The sequence below is a fragment of the Astyanax mexicanus genome, chromosome 12 (assembly GCF_023375975.1).
Source record: "Astyanax mexicanus isolate ESR-SI-001 chromosome 12, AstMex3_surface, whole genome shotgun sequence".
Classification (NCBI taxonomy): Eukaryota; Metazoa; Chordata; class Actinopteri; order Characiformes; family Acestrorhamphidae; genus Astyanax; species Astyanax mexicanus.
Genome location: NC_064419.1, coordinates 8,913,346 through 8,936,851, shown reverse-complemented (window position 1 = coordinate 8,936,851; position 23,506 = coordinate 8,913,346). Strand labels below are relative to the sequence as shown.

The 23,506-nt window shown below is 35.6% G+C and overlaps 1 protein-coding gene and 1 long non-coding RNA gene across 2 annotated transcripts; both read right to left on the bottom strand.

Annotated features, from left to right (window-relative positions):
• Positions 1-10,510: 10,510 nt before the first annotated feature.
• LOC111192742 (uncharacterized) lies at positions 10,511-12,841 on the bottom strand. The gene is made up of 3 exons (XR_002650121.2): positions 12,761-12,841; positions 11,687-11,763; positions 10,511-10,558 (listed from the first exon to the last, which is right to left on the bottom strand). It is a non-coding gene; the product is annotated as an uncharacterized LOC111192742 (long non-coding RNA).
• A 1,783-nt stretch (positions 12,842-14,624) lies between these two features.
• On the bottom strand, positions 14,625-22,441 carry LOC125806092 (uncharacterized). Its single transcript, XM_049485792.1, has 12 exons — positions 22,368-22,441; positions 20,538-20,597; positions 20,049-20,129; positions 19,557-19,631; positions 17,929-17,979; positions 17,761-17,841; positions 16,567-16,647; positions 16,317-16,403; positions 16,162-16,200; positions 15,866-15,934; positions 15,739-15,771; positions 14,625-14,922 (listed from the first exon to the last, which is right to left on the bottom strand). The coding sequence occupies exons 1-12, from the start codon at positions 22,405-22,407 to the stop codon at positions 14,870-14,872; spliced, it is 750 nt and encodes a 249-aa protein (XP_049341749.1). The 5' UTR covers positions 22,408-22,441; the 3' UTR covers positions 14,625-14,869.
• Between the last annotated feature and the right edge of the window lie 1,065 nt (positions 22,442-23,506).

Below are 23,506 nucleotides of genomic sequence, written 5' to 3'. Positions count from 1 at the left end.
CTGAATATTAGTTAAAAATTAGGCACTAAAATTAGACAATAACACACTTGCATGACAATGGCAGCCCTGTAGGGAGCGATATTACCTCACAAAGAGAAACAACAATCACAACACAAGTAAGAATACATAATATACATAGACGCCTATCAGACTGACGCCCCCAATTTCGGCTGACGTGTCAGCGCAGCCGCCATATTGGATGGGTCACCAATGTGCCCCAAGTGCATTAATAAGTGCTAAGGATAGTGCATAATACAACTATAATAATCACAACTCAAATTTTTACCCGATTTTTACATGGTTGTTAATTTAGGGAGTTTTCTCTTTGGTTCTCTTGACTGATTGGTCAAATCCATCTTAAAAAAATGTACATACAGGAATAAGGTTCTGTGTTCTGGACTAGCACAAATTGAGTATATTTTAGCTTGGAGTTAATAGCTTTAGTAATTATCTGGTTAATAAATCTGGTTAAACTGCACCTGAACAGCAGTTTAGCTCAAACCTTCAGTATAAGCTGAAACTCAGGTCGGATAGAGGTCGGATCACATTCTCACCACAAACAGAACCCCTCAAAGGTTGGTTTGAGATCCAAATGAGAGACTCAGTGCATTTATTAACCAATTATTAATTAAATCTGTGTTATCTGTATTCATATCTATTTTAACTAAACGGTATAGACAAAAGTATTGGGACACCTGCTTATTCATTGTTTCTTTCGAAATCAAGGGTATTACAAGTGCTTATCCTGCTTTTGTTTGGGCAAAATAAAAATACCTATAAAAAACCTATAAGAGTAATGCACTGCTTATGCAGTACAGTACAGTGCATAGGCAGTACACAGGCCTTACAGCTCCAGTATATGTTTTTTTTAAATATATGTTTAAAGGATAACCAGAGTGGATGCTGAGGTGTTGGTGGATGGTTTTCCTGGAATCAGCAGGCCTTTGTTTTCTTCATTCCTGATGTTAGCATGCTGCTAACGCTCACAACAGTGTCTCCTTCGCCAGGCAGACGAGCAGGCCTAGTAGAGAGACATAGGTTCAGTCTTAATTGTGATCCTCACACTTTCGTTAGTTCCTGAGATTTTTTTCTGCACAGATTCAACACGCTAATTGTTCTTGTAGCAAATTTTATTTCAGATTTATTTTTTTTTAACAATGTAGCTACAGATTGTTGTGATTTAGACATTACTTCAACATTAATTCAACAAATGTACTTAATTTTGTAACCGTTTATTGGGGAAAGATTTGTTTCTTCCTTCACGCTAACATCAGACTTACTTAGAAGTTTTTACACAGTGTTTATTAATGTGAGCAAAAACACAATAACATCACATGATCATTAGTAGCGTGCATAACTAGATATTTCTCTTTCTGACAGCTCTGTCACTTCATTCCTAGTGTAGCCCAGCTTTCTTACGATAATATAGCAGATTAAGCTGCTGAAAAACTGACTTGGAATCAGACACTGTTTTTAAGTTATTTAGTTATTTTTACTGCTCAAGAGCTACTCACCGTCAGACTTCAGAATAATGCCTAAAAAAAAAAAAAAAACACAGTCAGCTGAGCATGGATTTTCTTTATTTCCCAGCAGAAAAATGAATATCAAAAACTTTATTTACCAAATAGCTGCGAGAACATCCTGTAGCATTCCTCATCTTCAAATATCTTTGTTGAACATGTAAGGTACCCTAAAAAATACAGAGCATCAAAATCACCAAACCAAATCAGAGAAAGGTTTTCAGAAAAAGTAAAAACTCAAACCAGTGTTTACCTTCACTGTTAGCAGCGAGCTCCCTTTTGAGCATTTCTTTAATTAAGAAATAAGAAACAAACATACATAGTTGAGAAATCAACTTACAAAAATGAGAAATCACTTCAAAAAATACCCAGAAAAAAACTGAATCATCAGTTATTTAAATGAAAGCAAATGATTATGTGTATATCTGCCAGTTCCCATATTTTTCAATGACAAAATAATAAAAAAATCTTCACAACATAATGAGAAAAAGGGTCTTGAAATAATGAGAAACATTATCTAAATAACAAGAAAAAGGATCTCAGAGTAGCGAAAAAGTCATCTTAAAATAAAGAGAACTCTAACAAGTACTCACCCAGATCATCCACATGCTTATAGCAGTTCTTCAGCCGTTTAACGGGCACATTCAGCGAAAACGGAAATACACCTTCATCCGATAAAAAAAATATGTTTATAAAAAAATATGTTTATTCCCTCAAAACACTCAACTCTCAACCAAAACACAAACAGTGTGTATATACAACACTGAAGGGATGTGTCTGTAAGAGACTGACTGGATTAAAGGGGAGTGTCTATAACAGACTCTCTGGATTAAAGGGGAGTGTCTATAACAGACTCTCTGGATAAAAGGGGAGTGTCTATTGTCTGTTGTTTTATTGTCTAAAACAGCAAACTGACTCAATACATTACCGTATTTTTCACACTATAAGGCGCACCGGATTATAGGGTGCATTATTAATAAACATATATTTTCTGGTCTATTTTCATATATAAACTGGATTATAAAGACTTTAAAAGAGACACTGGAACTAGTAACTAGTAGTAGGAGCAGGGGTGTCGCCATGTTTTCCTCCTAAATTCAAGCTACGCTAATTTTAGTAATCAAAACTGTAATTCTTTAAAAAAAAACATTTCAGATGAGTCAGACAAGTCAAATGAGCACTGGATGTAAATATACACTGAGTTCTCTGTTTTTGGGTAAGTAAAGTGCTTCCATTTATTTACAGTAGGCTTAGATGTACAGCTTTCCACAAAAGCTGGAACATTAGCGGCTAACCGCTAGCAGCTACACTGAGGAGCCTTGAGTGTTCTGGTAAGCCAGGGCGATATTAGCTAGCAGTTCGCTACACTTAGCTTGTTTTAACACGGTAAATGCGCACAGTACAGTGCCCCATCCTTTACTAATGGTCTTTAAAGGGTAATTCCACCATTTTCATGTTTATTCCAGTGTGTTTGTGTTACCAGCAGGTTTTAAAAAGATGTGGTTGGTTGGCTTTATGTAACCTGGAGGTTGAGTCAAGCATTATTGGGGTAGGTGTGCTCCTAGATATAGAATGGAAATTGACTTAGAACTCGTTTGAAGTTGTAGACAGCAGTCCTTTTAATACTACCCTGGGGTTTATTATCACTGACAATTCATTGAACTTCTGATATTGACGTTTCCCTTTTGTGTCGTACTCACCGAGTTTCCCCAGCATAGAAAACACTGCAATGAAGCAAAGCAAACACATTGCACTATTAATGGAAGTAAGTGTATAATTATATTAAGTTATTTTAAAGCCTTTCTATTGGTCAAGTCAACATCAAATTCTAAAGTGTCAGATTCATGTTATATCTGACATCCCACCTTTCCTGTCAGTACCGAGATTCTTATGCATATTGATAGCAGCTAGGGCTGGGCGATATATTGAGATTTAAAAAATATCTATATATTTTCATATGCAATATAAGACGGGACAATATTGTTTATATCGTTATAGACTATGCTGCGTTACTGTAACGCAGGAGCAGACGGAAGGCGGACGTAAAAGCGGGTAAGACAAACAAATTTATTAAATAACAAATAAACACAAACAGATAAGGAATAAACGAGGAGATATAAATACATAAACAAACAGGGAAACAAATCAAGAACTAAATCTAGACAGATGATAACTAAACAGGGCTAGGGATATATACAGGGATCAATACGTAAATAATTTACAAAATAAACAAAGAAACAAACAGGAAATAAACGTAACTAGAAATAACGTGACCGACAATAAACAAGACCGAGTAAATAGAAAGCAATGACGTGACAGACAACGGGGGAAGGGGCAAAGACCGACAGCAAACATAGACTAACAGGTACTATTTATAGTAACACGAAACAATGAACACCTGGGGAGAAAGGAAACGAGGGGCGGAGCTACAAATTACAGACACGTGACGGAAAATTACTGAGACACACACTAGGAAACGCTGAAAACACAGGGGAACAGAGCGAGGCCGTGACAGTTACAGTGAGCCCCGCCAGTTCTCCCGCTGTGTCTCTGTACAGCTTCACCTAGCACCGCCTCCCTCCCTCACTAAACGCAACTACCCCTCCCCCACCGCAGTCAGGCAGCGTGAGCATGGAGAGAGAGAGCAGGCAATAGAGAAACCTCACGTTAAAGCTCATTTCCAGGTGGTTTGGATTCAGCGAGTCAGATAAACAGCAGAATAAGGTATTTTGTAGAGCGGGGGTCAGTAATAGGCGGACCTGGTCCACTATTGAGCAGTGATGGTATAGTTACTTTGAAAAAGTAATCCGATTACTGATTACTGATTACTCCTTTAAAAAGTAACTTAGTTACTTTATGGATTACTTGATTTTAAAAGTAACTAGGTTACTTTACAAGTTACTTTATTAGTTACTTTAAGCAGCTGCAGACACCACCTCCCGCCGCCTTAACATAAACATTATAACCAGTTTTGCCAATACTCCCTTTATTGGAAAATGCATTTTTAACAGCAACAATTTATCTCTATTAAGTTGACCTATTTCCTAAAAAAAATAAGTTTTTTTTTTTATAAAAAAAAAAAATTAACTTAACATAAATATTTTTTTTTTATAAAAAATAAAATATGGTCTTTCTTGATTTTACTAAACATAAATACTTGTTTTTATAAAAAAATATATAAAATAAAGAAAGTCTTTCTTGACCTGACATATTTAACACTGTAAAACTGAACATTGAACTTCTCTGCAGGGCAGCAAGGAGTGGTTTTATAAAACAGAACCGTGTATATGGTCTAGACCAGGGATCACATATTTGCAGACTGCGGTCCGGGTCCGGACCCAGACGTTGTCCAATACGGACCCATACCGGACCCAACTACTGAGAAAGATTTCATTCTGACAGTGTTCATTTAAAGCACCGGAACTTTTCTTGTCTTTACGGTGTATGCGCTCTGCGCCACAGTGAACTTCCAATCACGTGTGGTGTAAAATCTTTAAACGCTCTCCTCTGCCAATCAAATTTGTGGCAGACCGCTGCCCTGGCTAGTGAATTGGGACGCGGCCGCAAAAAAAGTCTTTATAACTGGCGAAAAACGAAAACGGGCGGAAACTAAAGACACGCCGAGCGCGAGAGAGAGAGACAGGGGAGAAAGCGAGACGCGTGTGATTGGGGAAGAGCGGAGGGGGAATGGGTAAGGGAGCGGTGTGTGTGTGTGTGTGTGTGTGTGTGTGGAGGAGATGAGGTGGAGAGAGAGAGAGAGAGTAACGCACAGTGACTTAAATAAGTAACTTTAATTTGATTACTGGATTGGAAATAGTAACGCGTTAGATTACTCGTTACTGAAAAAAAGGGTCAGATTAGAGTAACGCGTTACTGACATCACTGCCTTTCTCTATAAAAACACACACAGTGACGGCAGAACCCGACTTTTCAATGAAACAGCAGCACGTCTGATATTCTGAAGCATCACCACTGGACTAAACACTGATCTTTAGATCAGACACACCCACTCTAACCTGGGTATGAGAATAGACCTGACACCGTTTCAGCCCAGATTTACAGAAAACTCAAATTGCACTTTTTATGTACTTTTTCTTAAGCACTTTAGATGCCAAAAGCACAATGTAATTTTTTTATATATCCCTTGTTTTTAGGCTACTTTAAGTGGAAATATATATATATATATATAAAAATATTGAGATATATATCGTATATCGCAATTCAGAAAAATATATTGAGATATAGTTTTTGATCCATATCACCCAGTCCTAATAGCAGCACCGAGAGAGATTGGTCTCTCCTTGTGCTAAGACCCATTGGTGTTCCCTGTGGGCAAGATTTACATTCTAATTAGTCTGCATTTGTGTTCACTAGACCTGAATGTGAGAATTGTGGGTGTGATCCACATTCTGATTGGACTCTCTTTGTGCTCAGTAGACCTATTAGTGAGCTCTGTGGACAGCAGGCTTTACACTCAACCTTGCTCTTTGATAGTGCATCAGTTCAGTGTAGTTCTGTAGCTCCATGGAAGAGATTCAAACACACAGAATATAAAGGTACTACCCCTGTCTGTATTGCTCATGGTGTACACTAGTATCAACTGATACTGGTACTGGGCATTACATAATAGGACATAACAGGACTTAGTCTTGCTATAACTAATCTGTGCTGCACTATTGGTGTCCTTACTAATCTCCAGCATACAGAGCGCCAGGTTAATCCTAAAATTAAACATTAGTATTATTTATAGGCAAATCTATTGATCAATACATGAACATAATAAAGTTTTAAACACTATGGTTAACTTAAACACTACTTACATTTTGACTTGAGCACCTTGCCTGAGAAACAAATACAGCAACAGTTAGCTGAACCTTTTCTTTATTTCAAGCAGAAACATAAATATCGGAAATGTTATTTACCAAATAGTCGTGTGTACATCTTGTGGCATTTATCTTCTTCAAATACCTTTGTCGAACATCTGATGTACTCTGTAAAAATAAAGAAGATCACATTTACCAAATCAAGGCCACGTTTACACAGCAGGTAAAAGTGTCTCAAATCAGATTTTTTCAGGCTGTTCACACTATCATGCTTCTAATCTGATGCTCATGTGTTAAAGAGCAATGCTTCATGTGAAGCTTCAGATTTCAGTTCTTCTCCCTCATAATATGAGTTCCAGTGTCTGCAGCTGGGCTTATAACCATGAATGTGTTCCTCCAAAAAAGTAAAAAGGGCACATTATTCAGCCACAGCCACTTTTTTAGTTTGTGTTCCTGGTTTTTAGGTTTTAATTTGTTGCTGCTGCACCTGTTCATTAGAGACACGTTTCATTAGAGACACGAACAGTGTGATGCAAGCTTTTATATACATATTTTTGGAACAAAGACATCAGCTCTCCACCACTGAAACCCTCACTCACTGCTATCGTCCATTTCCCCTTTTCCTCATGCTTTTTTTCCTTCTCCTTGATGTAGGTAGTTTCATGAATTATTTTTTTTTCTAATTTATATCCCATTTTACCCAACCCCCTATCACTAGTAATGCCCCAACCCCAGGAGGGTGAAGACTAGCACATGCCTCATGTAATCGGCTCTTTCTTAACTGCTGATGCAGCATTGTCGAGTAGAATCACAGCGCACTCGGAGAAAAGCGCAGTGACTCAGTTCTGATACATCAGCTCACAGACACCTTGTGCTGATTGACATCACCCTATGCGGGGAGTAATGATAGGAAAGAGCCCCATCTACCCACCCAGAGAGAGCAAGGCCAAGTGTGCTCTCTCAGGGCTCCGGCAGCTGATGGCAAGCTATATGAACGGGAATTGAACCAGCAATCTCCCCGATTATAGTGGCAGCGCTTGACCACCAAGAGTTGCATGAATTTTGATCTGTCTGTTAAGAGTCACATTGCTACAAAGTATATATGTATTGCATTAAGCTCATTGTATACTTCTGCGTTGAACCTACGCTGTGGCCTACACGTATCCAGACCAATCACAGCTGCGGCAGTCCTGCGGCATCGCACACTGCGTAGTTACATTTTTCAAAGAGGTGCGCGTCAAGCTACCGTGTAGGTTTGACGCAGAAGTATAAATTGGGTTTTAGAGTTTACCGGAGTGGCCCAAATCCAAAAGATCAGATTCAGTGTGTTTTCTGCTGTACACACTGCCATAAAACTGCTTTGTAACTGTAGCCTGAATTTTAAAAAGGGTTTCAGAACAGAAAACAGAGAATAAAATGTTAAAATGACATTGTTTACCTTCCCTGTTCTGAAGCAGCTCCCATAGTAATTCTGTAGTGAAGAAAGATCAGAAACAGATTCACTTCAGACTCTAATCAGAGTTAATCTGACAGGCAAAGCAAGAAGGAAGACTCACCCATGTCATCTATATACTCATAGCAGGTCTTTGCCACCTTCACTGTAAAAAAAAACACCGTAAAATTTACGGTAAAATACTGGCAGCTGTGGTTGCCAGAATTTTACCGTAAAATAAACAGTTGCCAAGAATTATACTGTAATATCTTCTACATGGCAACCGTTTATTTTACGGTAAAATTCTGGCAACCACAGCTGCCAGTATTTCACCGTAAAATAAACAGTTGTAAATGTATAAGATATTACAGTTTAATTCTTTTCAACAGTAAATTTCACATTCATAAACCGTTTTGTTTACAGTATATTCTTGTAAAAAAAAAAGTATATTACATTGTAAAAAGCCTACTGTAAAAAAAATTCTTGTCAAATTTACGGTGAAAAATTGGCAGCTGTGGTTGCCATTTTTTACCGTAAAAAATACAGTGATATTGTATATGGCTTTACAGTAAGGTATTTTAACACTTGTAAAAACAACAGTTTGAAAATGTACCAATAAAGAGGAGTTACTGTTAAAATAACGGTGAAATTGTGTATAAACTCATGGTATAGCTGAACAATTCACAACATAACCCTGTTGCTTTTTAAGTGAAAAACTATCCATTCCACAGCATTTATTGTCCTATTTTATGGACAATTTTTGTTAAAACACTTGGTATGTGGTTGTGCAATAATTTTGATTCTCGCTGTAAACGTGTGTTGTTAACAACAACAGTTTTAAACAGCATGATCTTTATCAAAATCACTTCATTAACTGGACTACTGCTCACTTACAGCACAGAGATGTGCTCAGAGAGTAAAATCACTTATATACTCATAGTGTAAAACCCAGCCAGGTGGATAAAACCGCTATGAAACTACATCATGGTGACTTCTCTAAACTAAACATCTAATTAACATAACCACGCCCCATAGACAGCTGCGTTACATCCCATTCAGACCCTGCGGATATCAATAAAATCCAGGAGCAAACAAACTCATTATATACAATGCCCTAATAATATCCTTCTCCTTCAATGTAATATACTTTTTTTCACAAGAATATACTGTAAACAAAACGGTTTATGAATATGAAATTTACTGTTGACAAGAATTAAACTGTAATATCTTATACATTTGCAACTGTTTATTTTAGGTGAAATACTGGCAGCTGTGGTTGCCAGAATTTTACTGTAAAATAAACGGTTGCCATGTAGAAGATATTACAGTACAATTCTTGGCAACCGTTTATTTTACGGTGAAATTCTGGCAACCACAGCTGCCAGTATTTTACCGTAAATTTTACATTTTTTTCTCAGTGATTATACAGTAATATGCTGTTTTTAATATTACAATCTATTACCATTGCCATGTCAGTTTTTTAATTTATGGTAATTCAATGTTTATTCTACAACAATAAGCTAGTTCTTGCTTTACGGTTTATTTCTGTTGCCATTTCACAGTTTTTCACTGTAATTTTCACGGACATTTTTTACAGTATTCAATGGTGAAAAGAATATTATTCATGACAAATAAATGTAGAAATTACAGTTTTAGCCGTTATCCAAATAATATGGACATTTATTAATGGCTTGTGTATTTAACAGTAAAAAAAAATATTAATCACAAAAAATGAATGTAGAAATTACGGTTTTGCCTGTTAAGTAAAAATACGGAAATGTAATAATGGCTTGTATATTTAACAGTAAAAACATGTATTATTCACAAAAAATGAATGTAGAAATTACGGTTTTGGCTGTTATCTAAATAATACGGAAATGTAATAATGGCTTGTATATTTAACAAAGAAAAAATGTATTATTCACAAAAAAATAATGTAGAAATTACGGTTTTACCAGTTATCCAAAAATACGGAAAATTTCTGTTATAAACACAGTGCAAGAGAATTTTACGTTGAAATAATGTATTTTTTCCAGAGAAAATGTGTAAAAATTAGTGTATTGGATGATATATGAATTTACGGTATTTTGTTGTTACCGAAACAGTATTTAGCCTTTTTAGTCCGGAAAAATACCTGCACCAGTTTAACATAAAACAGAATTTAGTAAATGTTCTATGCTGAACTGTGTCCATGTGGAAAGCCACCAGTACAGCGCGCGGGTGGGGGCAGGGCTGGTGCTGTCCCGGGTCCTGCATTGTTTAATATGGCGATATATATCATCGGAAAAAAAAAACTATGCAATGTCAATTTTTTACAATATAGTGCAGCCCTAGTTTATAATAAAGAAAAGTAATTAAGAAAATTAATCTTAATGATTTACAAACAACTTTGAGAATGGCATCATTTTCAGAACACAAAATATGTGCAGGTTACAAAGTTTTAACCATTACTAATCTACTAATCTGGTAGATTTCTAACCCCATTTCCTTCTTCCCCTCCTTCACTTCTCTATCCCTTTATTTCCCTTCGACCTCCTTTAAGCCCTATCTAAAAATGGGCTATCTAAATTCCTATTACTTTGTACTTCATTATTGTAAGTCGCTTTGCACAAAAGCGTCTGCCAAATGAAATGTAATGTAATGTAATGTAATGGTAGATCTGAGCTTTGGTTAGTGGTACATATGCAGCTCTGAGAGTTAAGTTGAGTTATGTCAGATGAAATAATAACGTATCTTACTCAGTACATCCTCAATTACTCCAGCTTTAGTGGGAACAAACGTCACTGAAAGAGACAAAGAAAGAGAGCTCAATGTTTCTAAGATACAACAACAACAACAACAATAATAATAATAATAATAATAATAATAATAATAATAATAATATACTAAACATAATTAGCAAGAGATATTAGATAATATTTTGAAATATATATATATATATATATATATATATATATATATATATACAGAGCTCTGTAAAAAATATACAGCTATATATACAGCTCTGGAGATGGATGATCAAAAGCCATCAAATCAAGCTGAACTGCTTGAATTTTTGCACCAGGAGTAAAAGCACAAAGTTATCCAAAAACAGTGTGTAAGACTGGTGGAGGAGAACATGCCAAGATGCATGAAAACTGTGATTAAAAACCAGGGTTATTCCACCAAATATTGATTTCTGTTCTCTTAAACTCTTAAAACTTTATGAATATGAACCTGTTTTCTTTGTAGTTTAAAGAATAAGACAACAATGTCCATTTTACTTAAACATGTACCTATAAACAACAACTTTTTTTTTTCAGAGAATATATACATATGTTAAATATATTGTACAGTTTAAAAAAATCAAGACATATCACTAGAAAACTTTTTCTCACGTTAAATAAATATTTATTAATTCTTACCTAATGATAATATCAGTGTTTTAAATTTTTTATATATATATATTTGGTAAATAGACAATATATTGTGAAACATATTTTAGTGTGTGAAATAATTTGTATGTATGTATAAAAATACATTTTATTATTTCTATTTAATTTACAAATGAGAGAAATCATATAGCAATATAGAATTGTGTCATAAATAAATACAAATAATCAAAGCAAGTCATTTTTTATGTTATTATTTTATATACTGGTGATGCTGGCCTAACAAACTGCTATTTTCCCATTTGCCTCCTCATTAATTTTGCTACTAAATATAGAAGATAATTATTTAGGGACAATAGTTTCGTTTCTGGCGTGCCCTTTCTTTTAGTACTTAGGAAACAGGCTGGACCAGTTACTGTACGTGTGCTTTAACTTTCAGCTTACTGGAAACACTGAAGCTCCATCAGATAAACAGAACAGAAAGTGTGTAGCTGTATATGTTTATAACTGTAAATAATCTGTATTAGATTTATGTGTTACCCAACAGCAGGAGAAGAACCGCAGCCTGAGAGTTCCGCATTCTGATCTAGAACCTCACTGAGGTCTCCTTAAGTCACCTGAGGAAGATGAGAAAAGATAAATACTGTAAAGATGATCAGCTGTGGGTCAGAGCTGTGAGCCAGGTTAGATTTTACATGTCTGTGAGCAGAAAATACATCAGTTAGCCACAACATAATACACTCTAAAAAACAGAGGTACGATATGAGTATTTTTTTGTACTCAAAGGTACACTCTTCATAATTGTACCCTCAAAAGTCATTCCTAACAGCAATAAGTATAAATTTGTACCATTTAACCTGCAGCCAAAAGGTACATTCAGTATTCTGTATCACTGTACTAATAAACAATATATATATATGTTTATTGGACTTTTTTTTTTTGAAAGGCAGACAATTTTGGATCATCAAGTTTTTGAACCATATTCAGTCAATGATTATGTTTAAAATCTTTATCATCTTTACTGGCACAAAAACCATGAGTACAAAAAAGGACTTTCACTGAAAGGTACTTTTTTGTACCTCAAAATAAGGTACAGCCCCAGTGACAAGCTTCCTACTCTTTTGAGTACAAATCTGTACTTACTTTTCTTAGTGTGTAACCACCATCCTAATATTGTGTGAGTCACCCTCATTTATTATTTGCCAAGGCTTGGGCTTGATAAACTTACAGTTATATAAAGTAAATATATATATATATATATGTATATATATATATATATATATATATATATATATATATATATATACATATATATATATATATATATATATATATATATATATATATATATATATATATATATATATATATATACGTATATATATATATATATATATATATATATATATATATATATATATATATATAAATATATGTAAATTTAAACAGAATGTTGAGAGATAATAAAAGAGATCAGGAGTCTCAGTTTTGGTGCCAAATAGCACAACAAATATCTGTCTGATACCTCAAAGATTCTGCAGTATGTCATACCATAATATAATTGTAATATACCACACACACACACACACACATATACACACATTGGAGGCTTACCTTTGTTCAGTAAACAATTCACCAGAGCAGAATCAGCTTTAATCCTCCACCAGCTTCTGAGAGTCAGTGTGCCTGGTGTAGATGATTGAGATGGATACCTTCAGGAACAGTTCCGGGGGTTGAACCTGACTGTTCAGTTTATTGTTGCTACAGCGACAGGAACTGGCTACATAAGGTAGCTCAACGCTCAAAGTAAGCACAGTGAAATTACACAGTGCTGTAACTCATACCACACAGCAATCTCAATACCATACCACATCCTAAATACCAAACAGCATTCTCAATACCATACCTCATCTCAAAAAACATACCACATTTTAAATACCATACAGCATTCTCAATACCATAGAGCTTGCTAGATTATTTGTACCCCTTGAACCTTTACATATTTTGTCACATTACAACCACAAACATAAACATACAGGGGTTGGACAATGAAACTGAAACACCTGGTTTTAGACCACAATAATTGATTGTGGTGACGGACAGTTCTGGTGGAAATAGGAGAGTTGAGGTGCACATTGAATTCTGCCGTGATTTGGGCAGCCGTGGTTTTATGTTTTTTTGGATACAATCCCTTTCAGACAGCTTCCTCTTGCGTCCACAGTTAATCCTGTTGGATGTGGTTGGTCCTTCTTGGTGGTATGCTGACATTACCCTGGATACCGTGGCTCTTGATGCATCACAAAGACTTGCTGTCTTGGTCACAGATGCGGCAGCAAGACATGCACCAACAATTTGTCCTCTTCTGAACTCTGGTGTATCTCCCATAATGTTGTGTGCATTGCAATATTTTCCCTGCTAATTAAACCTTCACACTCTGCTCTTACTGGTGCAATGTGCAATTAATGAAGATTGGCCACCAGGCTGCTTCAATTTAGCCATGAAACCTCCCACACTAAAATGACAGATGTTTCAGTTTCATTATCCAACTCCTGTATTTCATTGCAATTGAATGTGAAAGACCAACACAAAGTGGTATACAAAAGAAATTATGCATGATTCAAAACATTTTTACTAATAAAAAACTGAAAAGTGTTGTGTGCAAAAGTATTCTCTGAGTGCAACCAATTGCATTTAAAAGTTGTGTGATGACTGCTAATGACTAAAAAGAGTCCACCTGTGTGTAATTTAATCTCAGGTTTGTTAAGAGAATATTGGTGAATAAACAGCATCACAAAGTCCAAAGAAGACACCAGACAGGTCAGAAATAAGGTTGTGGAGAAGTTTAAAGCAGGCTTAGGTGTATCACTTTAAAATAAGACTACCTTTATAAAGGGTTTATAAATGGTTTACAATTAGTTTATTAATGGTACCTAATTATGTTGTAAATGCCTTAAAAATCAATAATAATCAGTTATAACACATACATAGAAAGGGCAACAATGACCTGTTGTTTGCCAAATAGTGAACCCACAGCCATCTATATTGTTGCCCTTTCTACGTATGTGTTATAACTGATTATTATTGATTTTTAAGGCATTTACAACCAATTAATTAATTAGTAACCATTAATAAACTGATTGTAAACTGATCTGTGATGTCTCACAGAGCACTGTTCAATCCATTATCCGGAAATGGAAAGAATTTGGCACAACTGTAAACCTACCAAGACAAGGCCGTCCACTTGAACTTACAGGCCAAACGAGGAGAACACTGATCATTGATTGATGTCCCTGATTAACCAGCTTCCTGGATCTCTGACAGTTTTTTTTTTATTAATGGTCACAATATGAACACAGTTTACACAATAAATACAGGACAACAATAAACAAAACATCTGAGCAGTGATGTACTTATGAGAAAATGTTTTATTTATTTTTCTTAAACTTTATCAAACATTGTAAAACAAAATTCATGTAGAGTAGAACATTAAAATGAAAATTTTGAAATCACAGTAACATCATTTAAAAGGTGGATAGCCAATAAAGAAGCACAATCCTCTTTTCAGAGATTGAGGAATAACTACATACAAAGTAAGAAAAGGTGTCAGAAGCCACATAATTCAATCTATTCGTTCGGATAGCGCCATGCTAATTGGTGGGGATAAGCTTTCATTATCTTAGGTTAAGAGGTGGAAACTGTTTTTTTATTCATGACACTTCCATGTTAGCATGCTGCTGCTGATACCACCAGCCCATTCATAACGCAGACGAAAAGCCCTGAGGAAAAAAAACAACCGTTTAGCTGAATATTCATTCAATCAAACAAAAAAAAAAACAGAATGATATAACCACTCGGCCAGTGATAAACCATATGGACAAAAGTATTGGAACACCTGTTTAGTGTTAGATTTAGGAAAATATCTGTGAGAATCTGATTGATGTGATTAGCAACAGGAATATTAGTGAGGCAGGAAGTTGGACGATCACTTGCAAATAATTTTATTTTGACACTAAGGGCCCTACAGTATACCCTGTGCAAGGCGCGTCACAATCTTACACCCTGTCAACAGTCTATTTTCACGCCATTTGCCCACACCATTAAAATAGCATCAGAGTTTATGAATGTATGTAGGCTGATAGGTGTGGTGGTCTGGAAGTGAGGTGTATTCAGGTAAATTTCTGGCGTGTTTCTATCTTGGAAATAAAGATGCGCAACTGACTGATTAAAACCCTGACAACAGTCAACAGTCACCCATCCATAGCTATCTTAACAATGCAGGTGTGCATTCCATGTGCTCAGCACATGTACACCCCTGCTCATTGCACACACAAATAAACTTGCTGCAGTGTGCAAATCCAGCTTTTAGATCAACAATATACAGAATAAAGAATAAAATAACATTGCTGTTCCCTTAAATGAGCTGCTGGCGTTCCTTCCTCTGCTGAGACGGACAAAAATGCACCTTGCTGTTAAGATCCCAACGCGCCAAAGTCAGAGCACACCTGGCTTTTAACGGGGATGATAACTAGCACACTGCTAGGTTTTTTTTTACCATTTTCACACGACCTTACAGAAATTCAGAATATACCCACCTTTTGATTGAGTTTCCAGAGCTGGAGTAGAACCTTTAGTTAAAAAAAAGAAGTAAAACAGTCAGTGGAGTCAGATTATAGTTTATTTAATAACAGAAATAAAGAAAGAAAAGAAAAAAAGATTTACCGTAAATTCGCGAAAACATCGGGAAACACTCCTTCTGACGAAATGACACTGCCGCACAGGATATGTAATCTGAAGCACAAACGAAGAAAGTCTGTACATATTCATGTTTTGAATTACCCATTAAAATCCCCATTTTAATGAACTCCCACTATCACTAGGAATGGACACAACACCAGGAGGCTGAAGGAGAAACAGCATGACCAGGTAATCCTCAGATCATAGTGGCAGCACCTTAGTCCACTAAACCACTCAGAGCAGCCACAATTAGCACAAGTTTAATCAAAGGCAGTGTTTACCGTATGGATTAAAATCCATTTCCCTCTGTATGTTTTCCACTGTTCAAAAAAAGCAGAGAGAGAGATTTAGCTTCAGAAACCACCTGACCATCTGAAACATTCTTTTTTTAAGTATCACAAAATATCAATATCATAAAACTGATGTAAACACTCACCCAGCTGAGAATGGTAGTCCTTATCTATGTCATTCATGCAGCTGGCTATTGAGCTGATCCATTTCCTCACAAAACACATCAGCAAATCTTCAAATAAACAGATTTACACGGTCCACAATTACACATAAACAATACAACATAATTTGACATGATGAATATCCAGAATGTTCTAATGACATTAATATCTGTAAATTATATTAAAAAATAATTAATTGCAAATGTCTGAATGGATCTTTTAGCCAATGAAAACCTGTATCGGGGAACCCGAGGATGCCCAACCACAATTTGATATATGGCTCGACTCTATCCAGCACATTTCCCAGAAGGCACTCTGCAAAAAAAACAAAAGAGACACATGAATCTGATTAGAGATTTGTATTGGCAATAACTTACGATACAATACATGTGAATAAACAGTGGCTACAATTTAATACATTTCGCTATACAGTGGTAAAACAACTATCAAATAACCTGAAGACAAAGATTGTTCAACATCATGGTTTAGGGGAAGGATACAAAAAGCTATCTCAGAGATTTCAGTGTCAGAGGAAGCAGTCACTAGTGATAGGGGGAGTCCTAATGAGTGGGTTGGGTAATTGGCTGAGCAAAATTGGGGAGAAAAATAGGGAAATTTTTGAAATAAAATTATATATATATAGAAAATAATTTAAAAAATAATTATTGCATGGGGGCTCTCTGTGGTCCAGCGGGTCAACTGCCACCAATATGATCAGGAGATCGCTGGTTCAAATCCTGTTCATGTAGCTTGCCATCGGCTACCGGAGCACTGAGAGAGCACAATTGGCCTTGCTCTCTCTGGGTAGGTAGATGGCGCTCTCTCCCCACATCACTCCAAAGGGTGATATCATTCAGCACAAGGCGTCTGTGAGCTGATGTATCAGAACCTTGTGCCAAGCGCTCTGTGATGCTACTTGGTAATGCTGCATCAGCAGAAGTTGGAAAAGAAGCGGTGGCTGACTTCACATGTATCAGAGGAGGCATGTGCTTGTCTTTGCCCACCCTGGTGTTGGGGCATCACTAGTGATAGGGGAAGTCCTAATGAGTGGGTTGGGTGATTGGCCATTTAAATTGGGAAAAAATTAGAAATAAAATTATAAAAATATATATAATAAAAAAAAAAAAAAAAAATATATATATATATATATATATATATATATATATACATATTTTTTATTTATTATTATTTATTATTACAGACTTTCTGTAAATACTATGAAACAAATATAACTGTGTTCGTCTGCTGTACGATACATTTACTTATGTATATTGTGGTGATGTAAGTATGTAAATCATATTTATGAAGTCTGAGTAAATGAAAAAAATACTTTCTATCCAATCAGACCTGTGGGATCTAATGAGTGACTACAACACTGCTAGTTGGGTAAGAGTTCAGGGTGTAGTGCGTGAGGTCTTCTAAACATACCCATTGACTGGGTGGAATTCTGAAGGTCTGTGGATCTAAAGCAGTAGAGATATGAATCTACAACCGCCTCGATTGTTGTGTCTGTGAGGAAAGATCAGAACAGCTTCAGTCTCTTCTCCTGATGAAGATCATCAAAACATACAGATCATAAAGAACTGTGGTACGCACCAAGTATATTTTTCATGTATTCTCGGGGCAGCACCTGGGTCTGGCTCAGCCCTGCGGAAGATTCAATAATATAAAATACACCACAAATAAACTATTTTCACTGTTACATTTCTATTTTAGGAAACCATTACTTTTAGGGAAAATGGTAACACTACAAAATGATGGGAACACAAACGATGATGGTTTGATTGAGCGGGATTCTTCTATATTTTTCATGTATGTGTTTAGATTGTTTGAAATTTGTCTGAAATCATACTGCAGCGTTTCCTTCGTTTTTTTTTTCAGGACCTGTTCGGTAACAGGTCCACTCTTTAGTGTGAGAGAGACAGCTGGAAGAGCAGATGAATAGATTTCATTTTATTTTTACCCTCTACTAACATAAATGAAGAGGTGGAAAGTAACGAATTACATTTACTCACGTTAATGTAATTGAGTAGATTTTATGAGTAATTTGTCATTTTTAAAGTAGTTTTTAAATTAGGTAATTTTACTTTTACTCAAGTACATTTTGACACAAGTAATTCACTTCGCTACATTGGAAAACTCCCCGTTACTGAGTAAAAAATAAATTGCTGGGAAAAAAACAATTGTCTGAATTAAAAAAAAAACCTAATTTAAAAACTACTTGCAACTACACAGATTATACAATCTTCTGTATTAAGTAAAATATTCAGAACAATAATCCCTTTATTAAAAATTGTACAACCTAAGCAAATTCTTTGACAGAATTCTGCCTTCAGGATTTTCTGAAAAAGAGTGAAGGGTAATGGAGATGAAAGGTGTTTTATGGGGGGGTCTGAACAAATGCTGCCTGAAAGGTCCAAATTATTATGTGGAATAATAGTTCATTAAAAACAATTTAGTACATTTTAAATTTAGTACTTTTTTACTTTTACTCGAGTAGATTTTTAAATGGGTCCTTTTACTTTTACTTGAGTAGAATTTTAGCGAAGTAAAGGTACTTTTACTTAATTACAATTTTTCAGTATTTCTTCCACCTCTGCATAAATAAAACGAAATAAAGTGTCCAACATCACTTAGAAAGCTCAATATTTACTCTGTTTACTTTCATTTTCAGAGACTATCTGTTTTCCAGCTCCAAGATTTGTGCTGTACAGGGCTAGGATAGTATAGTTAGCTGAGCTAGCTTAGCCTTAGTATTTGTTTGTTTACAAAAAGACTGACTTTGTCTCTCTGTGTAAATTTTACCTAAATGTGTGACTATAATAGCAGCTATTGGGTTAGTTTCGCCCAAGAATGTATTATTTCTGTGCATTTATGTCTAACCACACCTCTGTTTGGCAAAGTGGTGTAGGTAAAGGTAAAGGTTAAACAAAATGGAAAAAAACAGCAGAAATCTAATCTTGAGGCGATGAAAGTATGAACCAAGATCTCAGCATCTACAAAGAAAAGCAGGGTGGAGTCTAGCAGTATTACAAAGATGGAAAAATGCACACTTAGCAATAGATTTAATATCTGAGACTACAATCGAAATGGACACAAGATTTTGTGCAGTATATGTTTGCTCTGGAGAATCAACAACAAATAATTTTTGTTTGAATCAGCAGAGGTGTTTAAGTACCAACAATAAAAAAAAGAAAAAATATGCAAATATGCAAAAATCTCACGTGCAGCCAAAACGGCCTTGGGAATCCAGTCCATACAGCCAATCATGGTTTCTCTGCAGCTTTTAGCAACACAGCCTGCAAGAGATGAGAAAATGAAAAGTAGGCGGAGCAGTTTGGATGTGTACCTCATACAGGCCGCGTTCCAAACTGTAGCGACTTCAGCACTGATTTCAGGTAATTTCAAACTGAATGATGTAATAAATGTATCCGTTGCAGCTCTCAGTTTACTACGCCTAATGAAAGAGGCCAGAAAAACGAAACAGCTACACGAAAAAAAGAGTGAAAATGTAGAGAAACAAATGCTGCTGAATTTTATTTAGCTCGGACAGACTTTTCCAGAGACTGGAAATGATGCCACACCGATGTCCTATCAGCTATCATAGTTAGCAATTTCAATCCCCTGTATGTCCTCTACACATGCAGTATTGACAATAAAAACTACTTGACTTGACTTGATAATGATCAGCTGTGGGGGGGGGGGGGGGTGAATACCTTTCAGCTGGGGGGTTGGAGCCTCTCCATGGAGTTTCTCACAGGCCTGAATCTTCATGGAGCACTGAGTCGTAACACAGTCTGATAACAAAGAGAGAGAGAGAGAGAGAAAGAGAGAGTTATTAATAAATAGAGTGAAGCCTCAGGCCTCTGGTTGCCAGTATTTTTTTAGAACATTGGATAATGGTTTTTCCAACGTCAGGCCAATGTAGGCCCACTGGCAGAAAGGATATTGGACCAGCGTGATTGGCCGACGTCATGCCAACATAAACAATGACGTTTAGCCAACATATACTTCTGGGTGTGTAAATATAAAAAAAGTAAATGGGAAAAAAAATATTCAAATCAATCTAGCCCTGTGTAAAATAGTTATTGTTATCTCAATCAGCTTTAGGTCTGTCTTTTTACCACTCAGTAGGTGTAACCGCATAGACATACCCTCCAAATATGAAAAGCAGATGCCAGGAAGAAAGATTACAAACATCTTACCAGATATTGTCTCTAGGAGCATGGGGAACTTCACACTTTCCCCAGGAACAGGGATCATCACTAATACAGACAGACAGAGAGACAGAGAGAGAGAGAGAGAGAGAGAGAGAGAGAGAGGGAGAGAGAGAAAAAGAGAGAGAGAGAGAGATGTATAGTAGAAATAGTGATTAGAGTGGTGTATGAATGTTTTCCAGATGTGTTGTTGAGGCTAGCTAGAATGCACTCTCTTCATAGTTTCAGAAGTTCAAATAGATCACTAAAATGATGCACCATTCTGAATTACTCAATATGCCCATATTTGGAATTCTGTGTCCAAGCTAAATTTCTTCATGGCCAGAATGAATGGGGTTTTCTAAAATTTACCAGTATAGGGTATGTTTTCAGCTTCCCAATCACTTTGACCATCATGAACCAGCTTAAATAAAAACAGTTATGCAAAGAATCTAGTGTTTATCTGGATTCTCACAGGGTCAGCAAGAAGGTGGTGCTATTGGTGCCATTCATGATTTAAGCAGAGCTTTGCATTTTATTAGAGTACATGCAAATGCTTGCAAACAATTTTTTTTTCAATTAAAGGGGCACAAATCTGACAATTTAAAACTTAATGTGCAGGAAAAATCTAAATTCTGTGCAAAGATGTCGTGAAGTAAAGGCATACAGCACTCTATTCTGCACACAGAGCACTGTATACCACCCACCACACAGCAGTCTGTACTGTTTTTTTCTGTTTTTGCACATAGACTATAAGCTAAATATAAAAAATTGGTTTGTTTAGAAAATATTTTCTATTCTTAAACCATATTAAATTATATTAGATTAGAGAAAAGTCATTCAGACATCATTCTTGAAGCCTAATTTTACCGATGTTTAAGCCTGTGGATCATTGTTCGCATTGTTCACATTGTTCGCGTTTTATTCTTTTGGATATCTGTTCTCAATAAACATTTTTTCTTAAATAATAGGTCTTCTTCAGTGTTGCAATGTTAATTAACATTAATCAGAACAGATTTCGTTCATTCAAACAGCCCAAAATATTTTTTTAAAAGCTCAGTTTTAATGCTCTACTTACAAAAAAAATGTAGAGTTTAAATCGGGCTCAGGCTCAAAATGACAGAGCTCGGGCAGGATATTTAGGGTCCGATTTAAGCTCTACTGCACATGCAAGATGGCAGAGTGGAGGTGCAGGACGAAGCGTTTAAGTAAAAGTGACTGTCCAAAAATTCCTCCGCTAAAAAAATATTGCTTCTATACATCAAGTTGTCTAATAATGTAACACAATTTAAAAAATAATACACTGGCCACGCTGGCCATCACGTTAAGGAGTGATGCTGAAATGAGATCAGTTTAACCGAGGATGTTTTTATGTTAAAAATGATAAAAGAACAATAAGTACCAAATGGGCACAAGCGTATGAAATTACTACAACAATCCAATTTCAAAATAATAGAAAAGAGTTGTCTGCCCATTCCACCCCTTCCCAGACACAAAGCTCTTGTGGGTTGCCAGATTGAGGACACAAGCAATGAAGATGACGCATCATTCTCTGTAAGCTGATCAGTGTATGTGTACGCTTGCAGTGTTTTAACTGTTTGCACATCATGTGTATTTTATAACTCTGAAACTGAAAGCTTGGAAAAGAAGACGATCACCTGATTCTTTCTTTCTTTCTTTCTTTCTTTCTTTCTTTCTTTCTTTCTTTCTGTTTCACTGTGACTTGGACCAGTTACTGAGTTACTGCACAGATATCTTTCACTTTTACATTACTGGAAAAATGACGGAATGTTTAATCCATAAATAATCGTATTAAAAAGTATTGGATTATTGTGTTACCTAAAAGCAGGAGAGGAACTGCAGCCTGAGGAGTCCACATTCTGAATCACTGAGCTCACCTTAGGAAGATAAAGATGAGGAAAGGACAAGATAGTTCACAAATACAAATACAGTCCAGTCGTCTGTTATACAATACACCACAAATACACGAAAAGACGTACATATTATATATGTACAGTGCTGTGCAAAAGGTTTTGGCACGTGTTTTTGCTTAGTGAAAGACTTATATTTAAATAAATACAAATAACTTTCCTACATTATTGTTTTTTTCCATCACTGTGTTAAAACATCTACAAATGGACGTCTACACTCTCCTCACGCAGTCTATTATTATTTATAGTTATCATCATATCAGCAGTTGGTTTGGTAAATCAGAGTTTAACCCTCCTGCTATCCTTAAGTTTAGTAACACCCTTTATTCTCTGGGTCAATACGATCACTGCAATTTAAACCTCCAGAAAAGTATTATAATTCCAGATAATTTAACATGTAAGCAAGGTTAGCTCACCAGTTTCTTTATGTTTTTTTTTTGACAAATGATCAGTTCTGGCAAATGTTCTGGCATTATTATAAGTGTTTTGTTAGTATTATATAAGTATTATAAGTATTCTGTTGTTACGGCCTAGTGTGAAGGGACATTTAGAGAAAGATTTAAAAACTAAATGTAATAGTGAACTCAACATTATTACTACATAAATATGTGTAAAATATTAAAAGATTTCTTATTTTTTTATACCAATAAACAACCTAATAAAACAGATATTCAAGCTAATATATTATATAATATATTTGAAACATCTTATTTTTTTACTTATTTTCTTCACCAGATTAAGAGAAGGCGATAAATATGAATAAAAAAAAAAAAAACTATGTCAACCATTTTTTCAGAGGCTTTAAACATTGAATGTGGTTAATTTGACCCCAAAGATAATAGGAGGGTTAAAGGATGGTAAATTAGGTGATCTTCTGATGGATTTGAACACATTTTTACTGTGCTGCTGGCTGAGGGTGTCCAGAAGAAATCTGAGGAACTGAGATTTGTTCTACAGAATAGTCGACAGAAGATCTTCTTCTTTCGTTTTACTGCATTTATGCTTACCTACACCTGTTTTAATAATGTGTTGTTTTTAACAGGCAAA

Excerpts from the sequence above, each read along its gene's own strand:
- LOC125806092 (XM_049485792.1), bottom strand. The coding sequence starts at position 22,407 with ATGTGGACTCCTCAGGCTGCAGTTCCTCTCCTGCTTTTAG. Across the intron at positions 16,648-17,760 it reads GAATTCCACCCAGTCAATGG|AGTGCCTTCTGGGAAATGTG; the intron begins GTATGTTTAGAA and ends TTTTTTTTGCAG. Across the intron at positions 15,935-16,161 it reads AATGGATTTTAATCCATACG|ATTACATATCCTGTGCGGCA; the intron begins GTAAACACTGCC and ends TTTGTGCTTCAG.